Here is a 12198-nt window from a genome sequence, read left to right on the forward strand (position 1 = left end):
CAGGAATAGAGATGCAGATGTAGAGAACGGACATGTGGATGTGGCGGGGGTGGGGGGGGAGGGTGGGATGAACTGGGAGATTAGGATTGACATATATACACTACAATGTGTAAAACAGATAGCTAGTGGGAACCTGATGTATAGCACAGGGAACTAAGCTTGGTGCTTTGTGATGACCTAGATGGGTGGGATGGGGAGGTGGGGGGTGGGAGGGAGGTCCAAGAGGGAGGGAATATATGTGTACATATAGTTGATTCACTTCGTTGTACAGCAGAAACTAACACAACATTGTAAAGCAATTATACTCCAATTTAAAAAATAAAAGAGGGGACTCACTACAGATCCTATGGACATTAAAAAGGTAATAAAGGAATAATATGAACAACTCAATGCCCACATATTTGAAAACCTAGATGAAATGGACCAATTCCTTGAAACATACACTTTGCCAAAATTCATACAAGGAACAATCTGAAAAGGCCTGTACTTATTAAAGAAATTGAATTAGTAATTAATAACCTTCCAAAACAGAAAGCATCAGGCTGATACAGGTGCACTAGTGAGTTCTACCACACACTGAAGGGAAAAATTAAACCAATTCTCTACAATCTTTTTCAGAGGACAGAAGCAGAGGGAATACTACCTAACTCATTCTATGAGGCTAACATTACTGTGATACCAAAACCAGACAGACATTACAAGAATAGAAAACTACAGATCAATATCTCTCATGAGCCGAGATGCAAAAAACCTCAACAGAATATTAGTAAATTGAATCCAACAATGTATAAAATGTATTATAAACCACAACCAACTGGAATATATCCCAGGTATGCAACACTAGCTCAACACACAAAAATCAATTAATGTAATCCACCCATCAACAGGCTGAGAAAAAAAATTCCATGATCTTATCAATAAATGCAGGAAAAGCATTTGGCAAATCCCAGCACCCATTCAGAATAAAAATTCTCAGTAAACTGAAAATAGAGGGGAACTTCCTCAACGAAATAAAATCTACAAAAAACCCTATAGCTAACATAATATTTAGTGGTGAGAAATGCCAAGCTTTCCCACTGAGATCAGGTACAAGGCAAGAATGTCCTCTCTCACCACTCCTTACCAATACTGTCGGACTTCCCTGGTAGCGCAGTGGTTGAGAATCCACCTGCCAATGCAGGGGACATGGGTTCGAGCCCTGGTCCAGGAAGATCCCACATGCCGTGGAGCAACAAAGCCCATGCGCCACAACTACTGAGCCTGCACTCTACAGTCCGCGAAGCACAACTACTGAGACCACATTCCACAACTACTGAAGCCCGTGCGCCTAGAGCCTGTGCTCCACAACAAGAGAAGCCACCGCAATGAGAAGCCCGCATATCACAAGGAAGAGTAACCCCCTCTCGCCGCGACTAGAGAAAGCCCGCGCGCAGCAACAAAGACCCAACACAGCCAAAAATTAATTAATTAATTAACTAACAACAAAAAAAAATCGCACTGTGGTGAAAGTTCTAGCTAATGCAATAATAGAAGAAAAGGAAATAAATGGTATAAAGATTGGGAAGAAAGAAATAAAACTGTATTTGTTCACAAATGACATGATAGTCTATTTAGAAAATTCTAAAGAATGGATAAAAATATTCCTGGAAGTAATAAGTGATTATAGCAAGGTTGTAGGATACCGGGTTAATATACAAAAGTCAACTGATTTCCTATATACCAGCAAGAAACAAGTGAAATTTGAAATTTAAAATACAACCTATTTAAATTATAAACCAAAAAAAAAAAAATACTTAGGCATAAATCTAAGAAAATATTTATAAGATTTATATGAGGAAAACTACAAAACTCTGATGATAGAAGTCAAAGAACTAAATAAATGGAGAGATTATCCATGTTCTTTGACAAGAAGACATATTGTCAAGATGTCAGTTCTTCCCAACTTAATCTATAGATTCAAAGCAATCCCAATCAAAATCCCAGCAAGTTATTTTGCAGATATTGACAAACTGATTCTACAGTTTATACAGGGAGGCAAAAGACACAGAAGAACTAACACAATATTTAAGGAGAAGAACAAAGTTACAGGACTGACTACCCAATGTCAAAACTTACTTTAAAGCCACAATAAGCAAATCAGTGTGATATTGACAAAAGAAACAATTCAACTGTCCATCAACATAGCACATTCATACAGAAGAAAACACATGATGAAGTAAAGCTGTACACATCAACATGAATGAATTTTAAAACATAAAGATATAAAAATGAGCAAAATAAAATCGCAAAATATAAAAATGGCACATTATATGTCAATATAAAAAACAGGACAAAATAAGCAAAATACTTTTTAAATATACATTCACAGGTGGTAAAACTATAAATAAATGCAAGGAGTGATTATCACAGAATTCAGCATAATGGAACTTCCTTGACAGTCCAGTGGTTAAGAATCAGCCTTCCAATGCAGGGAATATGGGTTCGATCCTTGGTCAGGGAACGAAGATCCCACATGCTGCGGGGCTACTAAGCCCGCGTGCTCTAGAGTCCATGCACCGCAACTACAGAGAAGCCCACGCACTGCAACAAAAGATCCCGTGTGCCACAACTAAGACCCCACACAGCCAAATAAATAAATAAATAAGAATTCACATAATAACTGTTATCTGGAAGGAGGGCCTTAAGAGGTACTATAAATTTCTATTGACCTGGATGGCAAGTACATGGATGGGTGCTTGAATTACTATTATTTTTTCAACTATACAAATACTTCATATGTGGGGACTTCCCTGGTGGCACAGTGATTAAGAATCCGCCTGCCAATACAGGGGACACGGGTTTGATCCCTGGTCTGGGAAGATCCCACATGCCACGGAGCAACTAAGCTCACATGCCACAACTACTGAGCCTGCACTCTAGAGCCTACTTGCCACAACCACTGAAGCCCGTGTGCCTAGAGCCAGTGCTCCACAACAAGAGAACCCACTGCAATGAGAAGCCCGTGCACCACAACAAAGAGTAGCCCCTGCTTGCTGCAACTAGAGAAAGCCCACACCCACAGCAACGCAGACCCAATGCAGCCAAAAATAAATAATAAATTTTTTAAAAAATAAATTGATTAATAAAAAAATACTTCACATGTACTTCTTTGTATGTATAATATATTTAGTAATTTTTAAAAACTTAAACCCCTCCAGATTGGCATAATGCCAACTTTATAGATAAGGAAAGAAAATTACATAAATTGTCCAAAGTTAATACCATAGCTATAAGTTGCTGAATTGAAACTTGAAATCATGTTTGCCAAATTTCAAAAGCTATGCTCTTTCCTCTATATTACATAACTTCTGCTCTATCTACTGGATACTAATACTTATACAACTACTAAGTACTGGATTTCTGTGACTTAGGTGAGAAAACCACCACTAATCTTTGCTAATAGGGCTTCCCTTAGTGCAGTGGTTGAGAGTCCGCCTGCCGATGCAGGGGACATGGGTTCGTGCCCCAGTCCGGGAGGGTCCCACATGCCATGGAGCGGCTGGGCCCGTGAGCCATGGCCGCTGAGCCTGCGCGTCCAGAGCCTGTGCTCCGTGGCAGGAAAGGCCACAGCAGTGAGAGGCCCGTGTACCGCAAAAAAAAAAAAAAAAATCTATTATCTTCCAGTGTTAATGATGTTCCTCCTGTAACAATTTTTCACACTCGCGGATACCTGGTCATAATTAAAGGTTTAGCTTTGCTCAAGCTAGCTAACCTGCATGAGAATCAAACCAATTAAATGCTACATTTCATTAGCATCTAGCACTAAAAAAATGGTCTACTGATGCCAAGATTTTCAGTTTCTTCTCTTATACATAAGCCCTGCTAAAATGAAGAGCAGAGAACTTAACCTAAGGAATCCTGGAGTTCAAATCCTGAAGCTTCCACTTAAGAACTACTTTGACCTTGAGCAAATTATCAGTACTTTACCTCTTTGAGCCTGTTTTCTATCCCCCAAAATTTTTGCCAGAAATAAATGAGATAATGCAGTATAAAAATTTTAGGTCACTGCACTGTATTTCATAGATGTGCAACAAATGCTCATTTCTTTCCTTTATTCTAGGAATGGGAAAGAAAAAACAAATTGAGAAGCAAAAAGATAGCCAGAAAAATAAAGTAGAAGAATCTTTAAGAACAGTTTCTCAGGCAAAAATAAGAACAATTTAGTGGTAATAAAGATTTCCCTCCATTAGCAGCAGTAATAAATATAAACAAAATTCAGCTCTCAAGATTCTATTTCCTGTATAGTCCTTTGATGAAGATGAGAACTTTAAGTTATTAAAAGGTAGCATTCCCTCAGAGTTCCTATAAAGGATTAAGATTAAATTATATTAAATTACAGAGTTTCTGATCTGCTATTTATTTTACTATGTTGAACCAGTTTTTCAAATTATAAAACAACTCAGCAATATATCATGGTACAGGAAATGTAAACCAAATCTTTTACCTTTTGGATTCAGGAGGCTGTCTCTTCTTTATCATTTCACGGAGTCTTGCAGCTGACTGCAAAATACACAAAACATACACACGTAAAAAAACACTATCTTATAACTACATAGCTTACCTTCTAAAATATTAGGTATCTGCTACTGTTTCCACACTAAACCAAGATCTATATAGCAACTAAAGAACCGTGAGATATACCTGTTCTTCTAGTAGACATGAGGCAAATACACTATCAATAATAAAGACAAGTATATAATACTATCTAATGTACTGACATTCTGATACCTTGGACCAAGTTGCTAACAAGTTTACATCATTAAACATTAAACATTTATCAAATATACTACAAATTTAAAAGTTTAAATTCTACTACAGGCAATCCTACTTTGGTGTTTTCCAGAAAAGTTGCAGGTTATACTTCCACAAATCAAATCAGAATTTCTGTTAACTAAAATCAAAATCAGATATACTTTTGTCTAAATTATGAATTTTCAACTGTTAGTGACTCAACAATTTAGTCCCTTATATTAACTCACCTTCCCTCCCCTCAAGATGCAAATACACACTGAATATTTAGGAATCTGGTATTCAGAGAAACCAAATGGTTATTTAATAAAGCCACGGATTTAATGTATTTTGGGGGAAAACATCACACACCCTCCTAAACAGCTATTCTCTCATACATAGAAATTTTACCCCAGTGTGAAGACATTCAGTGTAAATTATACCTTTAGTAATAATGATTATAAAACATTAGCATACTTCTGGCCACTTATCCTTAAAGTTTCCTATACAAAGCATATTCCCATATATATTTTTTTTTTTTTGGCCTTGCCACGCTGCATGAGGGATCTTAGTTCCCTGACCAGGGATTGAACCTGCACCCCCTGCAATGGAAGCTCGGAATCTTAACCATGGGACTTCCAGGAAAGTTCCTCACATCTATTCTTAAAGTTTAAAAAAAAAGCCGTCCTCTCTCTCCTCTACCACACATCCCTTAACCCATCTCTCCCACTTCACCTTTAACCTTTAGTTAAAGCAACCTCTTGGAACATACCCTGTTTCTTTGAATCCAAGACAACTATTCATAAGACACCATTATCTTATGTACTACCAAAATGGGGTGAGGGGAAGCTGCCAGTTATAGTTCTAATATGCCAATTTCAAAAAAAATGTCTTGGAATCAATAAAATATGGTAACCTCTTTCTATTAAGTGAAAATCTTGCTCCTAGCTTTACCCTCCCTCATTTGACACTATGAAACCTGATACTATGAGTATTTTATCAACCTACTGGCAAGAGGAATAGTATCTCAGTTTTAATTAGAAACTCCACACAAACCTCAGACAACTGAAGAGAAGCAAAAAAGTTTGCATTTTCTGATATGTTCTTCAGTCTCTTCTTTTCATACGGTGACAATCCTGAAAAATCATCCTATGAAATTACACCAAAAAGATTATGTTACTTTATATAATCCATAGCAAAAGTGCCTCGCAAAACTAGTTGTTGCATTCTCCACATGTACATTTTCCTTTGAATTGCACCTACTCTAATTATGTTATCTTACCAAACAGGACATAATCTTTGCTGCATTGAATATTGAGATAAAGAGTCTGAGTTTCGGATAATCACAGAATATATGTATGGCTTCCCAATTAAATAACAAGTGATCTGATGTCAGAAGTCAGGTAGTGTAACCTAATAGCACATTACTTCCTACTGGCCATTAATTGTACTATTTCTCAAAGTTATCTTTTTATTAAACAAAACAAGAAAAAACTCAGTAACAGAAATTTTAAAATTCATTGAAATGGTTAAAGAAATTCAGAAAAGAGAACAAAGAAAGAGAAACACATGGGCAAAAAAGACAACTTTGAACTAGAAAATCTTGGAGGTCCAATATCCAACTAATAGTTGTAGGGGGAAAAAAGGAGCAGAGAAAATGGAGAGAAAATCATTAGAGAAATAATACAAGAAAATTTCTCAAAACTGAAGAAATGAGTTACCAGATTAAAAGGGCCTGACATGTATGCAACACAATGAATGAAAAAAGACTCAAGCCTAGGCACATCATCACAAAATTTCTCAGTTCCTGAGATGGGTGAGTTAAGAGAAGATCCCAAAAGCTTGGAGAGGGAAAAATAGACCACAAAGAACCAAGAATCAGAATGATACTAACTTCTCAATATTGAGGAAGCTAGAAAACAATGAAAGAATGTGTTATAAATAAGGAAAAATTATTTTCAACTTACAGTTCTAAATCCAGTTAAGCCAGCAATCAAATAAAAAGCATAAAGACTTTTTCAGACATGCAAACTATCTTTCATACACCTGTTTTCAGGAAGTTACTATAAGCTGCACTTCATCAAAATGAGATAATAAACCAAGAAAGAGAAAGACAGGATCCAGGCTACAGAAGCTCCAACACAGGACAGATAAAAGAAATTTAAAGGAAAGCAGTAAAAAGAAGGCCAAGAAAGAGTAAAACAGTCCAGAAAGAAGTAGGAAGATGGAGGGCCCCAGAAAATATTTCATGAATAAAATATATATATACACATGAAGCCATTAGAATTATGTGATTTACATTGAGAGAAATTTTGCAACTCAGGTAAAGCTTGGACTATACGTAATAAGGATCTGGGAAGGGAAAACATGGGGTGGGGTGAGAAGGGGACAGCACACATGTGTAAACTTCACTTTCCATAGTAAGTCAATAGATAATATGGGGGAGAAAAGCTAAAATGGCTTAAAGTGCAATTTGTCTGTTGAGCAGCAACCACAAATAGAGAGGTATGTGACAGAAAACTGTTGGCTGTTTTGATTTGTCCCTGTGTATACATGTGTGTACATATCGAATTACCTCTATGTAAGACACATATACACACACACGTGGAATTATATGATGTAAACACATATGTACATGCATCAATTTGACCAAAATAAAGATTTTTCTCACACACACATAAAATAACAGTGGCAGCAAAGGTTATTTTGACATTGCCTTTAAAATTGCTTCTCAGAGAAAAACATCACCACCATCATCATCAAGAACTTCCTAAGAATCTATTTCGAAATGGTGCATTTGGAGATCAAAGAAACAAATTTAAATGATTCTACTTACCACAGGAAAAATTAAGAAAATTAACAAAAATCATCAGACATTTTTTTGAGGTATGTATAATTCAAACTATTCTCACCCATTACACACCCCTCAAAAACTTGCAACATCAAACACTGAGCAAAGAATATCAGACAAAGTGGGCTCTCAAAGTAAATATATTATAGAAAATAGATATCTTTTTAATTCCATTATCTTGACACTTGAGAAATTACTGCATCTATAAAACAGGTAAAGAAATGCTATCTTTAAAAAAACGAAAGAAGGAAAATAACTTGAATTTAAAATATGCTTGGGGGCTTCCCTGGTGGCACAGTGGTTGAGAGTCCGCCTGCCGATGCAGGGGACACAGGTTCGTGTCCCGGTCCAGGAAAATCCCACATGCCGTGGAGCGGTTGGCCCCGTGAGCCATGGCCGCTAAGCCTGTGCATCCGGAGCCTGTGCTCCACAACGGGAGAGGCCACAACAGTGAGAGGCCCGCATACCGCAAATGCTTCACGCCAAAAATTTACAAACTGTATGAAAACAAATACAACATTCTCCAAATGACAAAACTGTAGAGATGGAAAACAAATTAGTGGTTGCCAGGGGTTAAGGATGGTGAGAGGGAGGGCAGTGGGCATAACTATAAAGGGTAGCCTAACAGAGATCTTTGTAGAGATGGAGTATTTCTGTATCATGATTGTGGTAGTGGCTACATGAATCTATACATGTGATAAAATGATACAGAACTATACACACACCTTATACCAATATGAATTTCCTGGGTTTGATATTGCAATGTAGTTACTTAAGATGTACTCATTGGGGGAGTTCCCTGATGGCCAAGTGGTTAGGACTCTGCACTCTCACTGCCAAGGGCCCGGTTCAATCAAAAAACAAACAAGATGTCCTCATTGGGAAAAACTGGGTGAAGAATACATGAGACCTCTCTGTACTACATTTGCAAATTGCTATGAATCTGTAATCACTTTGAAATAAAATTTTTTAAAAATATACATTTCTCAGCTAACATCATACTTAATGGTGAAAAACTGAAAGGTTTTCCCCTAAACTTCAGAACAAGATAAATATGTCTGCTCTCACCACTTCTGTTAAACATTGTACTGGAAGTTCTAGCAAGGACAATTAGACAAAAAAGGAAATAAAAGACATCCAGATTGGAAAGGAAGAAATATAACTATCTTTATTGCCAATGACATAATCTTATACGTAGAAAATCCTAAAGAATCCACACAAAAAAATTAGAATAAATGACTTCAGCAAAGTTGTAAGATACAAGATCAACATACAAAAATAAGTTGTATTTCTATAATTATCAATGAACAGTCAGAAAATGAAATTAAGAAAACAATACCATTCATAATAGCATCAAAAAGAAAAATATACTTTGACACAAATTTAACCAAAGAAGTGCAAGGCTTGTACACAGAAAATTACAAAATATTGAAGGAAATTAAAGAAGATCTAAGTAAATGGAAAGACATCTCATGTTCATAGATTGAAAAACTTAATATTGTCAAAATGGCAATACTTCCCAAATTGACCTACAGATTCAGTGCAATATCTGTCAAAATTCTAAATGTCATTTTTGCAGAAATGGATAAGCTGATCCTAAAATTCATATGGCAATGCAAGGGACACAGAATGCCAAACAATCTTGAAAAAGAAGAACCAAGTGAAAAGACTCACACTTCCTGATTTCAAAACTTAACTACAAAGCTACAGTAGTTAAAACAGTGTGGAACTGGCATAAGGATAGGCAGATAGATCAACTAAATAAAACTGAGTCTAGAAATAAACCTATATACCTATGGTGAATTTGTTTTCAACAAGGAAGTCCAGACCATTCAACATGAAAGAAGAGTCTTGACAACAAATGGTTCTAGGACAAAAAGATATCCATATGCAAAAGTATGAATTTGGACCCCATCTCATATCATATACAAAAATTAACTCAAAATAGATCAAAGACCTAAATTTAACAGCTAAAGCTATAAAATTCTCAGAAGAAAATATAGGTGTAAGTCTTCATAACCCTGGCGTAGGCAATGATTTCTTAGATATGACACCAAAGCACCAGCAACAAAAGAAAAAATAAACTGACCTCGAATTAAAATTTTTAAATGAAATTTAAATTTAAAACATTTGTATGTCAAAGGACATTATCAAGAAAGTGAAAAGAAAGTCCCAGAATGAGAGAAAATATTTGCAAATAATATATCTAATAAGAACCTAGTGTCCAGAATACATAAAGGACTCTTACAATTCAACAAGAAAAAGACAACTTAGGGGCTTCCCTGGTGGCACAGTGGTTGAGAGTCCGCCTGCCGATGCAGGGGACACGGGTTTGTGCCCTGGTCCGGGAAGATCCCACATGCCGTGGAGCGGCTGGGCCCGTAAGCCATGGCCGCTGAGCCTGCGCGTCCGGAGCCTGTGCTCCACAACAGTGAGAGGCCCACATATGGCAAAAAAAAAAAAAAAAGGACAACTTAGAGGACACCTTCAAGATGGTGGAGGAGTAAGACATGGAGATCACCTTCCTCCCCACAAATACATCAGAACTACATCTACATGTGGAACAACTCCTACAGAACACCTACTGAACGCTGCCAGAAGACCTCAGACTTCCCAAAAGGCAAGAAACTCCCCACGTACCTGGGTATGGCAACAGAAAAAAGAAAAACAGAGACAAAAGAATAGGGACAGGGCCTGCACCTCTGGGAGGGAGCTGTGAAGGAGGAAAAGTTTCCACACACTAGGAAGGGCAAAGCAGAGAGATTTCCGCACAGAGGATTGGTGCCGACCAGCACTCACCAGCCTGAGAGGATTCTCTGCTCACCTGTTGGGGTGGGTGGGAACTGGGAGCTGAGGCTCAGGCTTCGGAAGTCAGATCCCAGGGAGAGGACTGGAGTTGGCCGTGTGAACACAGCCTGAAGGGGGATAATGCGCCACAACTAGCCGGGAGGGAGTCCAGGAAAAAGTCTGGACCTGCCTAGAGGCAAGAGACCACTGTTTTGGGGTACAAGGAGAGGGGATTCAGAACACCACTTAAACAAGCTCCAGAGACGGACGCAAGCCACGCCTTTCAGCGTGGTCACCAGAGATGGGCATGAAACACTAAGACTGCTGCCGCAGCCACCAAGAAGCCTGTGTGCAAGCACAGGTCACTATCCACACCTTCCCTCCCGGGAGCCTGTGCAGCCCGCCACTGCCAGGGCCCCGTGACGCAGGGACAACTTCCCAGGAGAACACATAGCACACCTCATGCTGCTGCAATGACATGCTGGCTTCTGCCACCACAGGCTCGCCGTACATTCCATACCCCTCCCTCCCCCCGGCCTGAGTGAGCGAGAGCCCCCTAATCAGCTGCTACTTTAACGCAGTCCTGTCTGAGCGAAGAACAGACGCCCTCAGGTGACCGACACGCAGAGGCAGAGCCAAATCCAAAGATGAACCACAGGAGCTGTATGAACAAAGAAGAGAAAGGGAAATTTCTCCCAGCAGCCTCAGGAGCAGCGGATTAAATCTCCACAACTTGATGTACCCTGTAGCTGTGGAATACCTGAATAGACAACGAATCAACCCAAAATTGAGGCAGTGGATTTTGGGAGCAACTGTAGACTTAGAGTTTGCTTTCTGCATCTAATTTGTTTCTGGTTTCATGTTTATCTTAGTTTAGTATTTAGAGTTAAATTGTCATTAGTAGATTTCTTTATTAATTTGGTTGCTCTCTTCCTCTTTTTTTTATATATATATATATATAGGTTTTTTTTCCTTTTTCCCTTTTTGTGAGTGTGTACGTGTATGCTTCTTTGTGTGATTTTGTCTGTACAGCTTTGCTTTTACCATTTGTCCTAGTGTTCTGTCTCTCCGTTTTTGTTTTTTAAGTACAGTTTTTAGTGCTTGCTATCATTGGTGGATTTGTTTTTTGGTTTGGTTGCTCTCTTCTTTCTTTCTTTTTTTATTATTTTTTCATTTTTTTATTTTTAATAATTATTTTTTTATCTTAAGAACTCTATTTTTTTTTCTTTCTTTCTTTCATTTTTTTCTCGCTTTTCTTCTGAGCCATGTGGCTAACAGGGTCTTGGTACTCCAGCTGGGTATCAAGCCTATGCCTCTGAGGTGGGAGATCAGAGCTCAGGATATTGGTCCACCAGAGACCTCCCAGCTCCATGTAATATCAAATGGCAAAAGCTCTCCCAGAGATCTCCATCTCAACACTAAGACCCAACTCTACTCAACCAGCAAGCTACAGTGCTGGACACCCTATGCCAAACAACTAACAAGACAGGAACACAACCCCACCCGTTAGTAGAGAGGCTGCCTAAAATCATAATAAGGTCACAGACACCCCAAAACACACCACTGGACATGGTCTTGCACACCAGAAAGACAAGATCCAGCCTCACCCACCAGAAGACAGGCACTAGTCCCCTCCACCAGGAAGCCTTCACAACCCACTGAACCAACCTTGGCCACTAGGGGCAAACACCAAAAACAACGGGAACTACGAACATGCAGCCTGCGAAAAGGAGACCCCAAACACAGTAAGTTAAGCAAAATGGGAAGACAGAGAAATACACAGCAGATGAAAG

The 12198-nt window shown here is 38.5% G+C and overlaps 1 protein-coding gene across 10 annotated transcripts in view; it reads right to left on the reverse strand.

Moving 5' to 3' along the window:
• The window catches only part of WDR76 (WD repeat domain 76), a 72605-nt gene that overhangs the window by 49999 nt on the left and 10408 nt on the right, over positions 1-12198 (reverse strand). For all 10 annotated transcript variants that reach the window (XM_032622043.1, XM_032622045.1, XM_032622044.1 and 7 more), the window contains 2 exons: positions 5824-5916; positions 4484-4539 (listed from right to left, as the gene is read on the reverse strand). In XM_032622043.1, the coding sequence (XP_032477934.1) occupies positions 4484-4539; positions 5824-5916 (149 nt within the window). The remainder of the gene's footprint in view (positions 1-4483; positions 4540-5823; positions 5917-12198) is intronic.

Source organism: Phocoena sinus, chromosome 2 (assembly GCF_008692025.1).
Source record: "Phocoena sinus isolate mPhoSin1 chromosome 2, mPhoSin1.pri, whole genome shotgun sequence".
Classification (NCBI taxonomy): Eukaryota; Metazoa; Chordata; class Mammalia; order Artiodactyla; family Phocoenidae; genus Phocoena; species Phocoena sinus.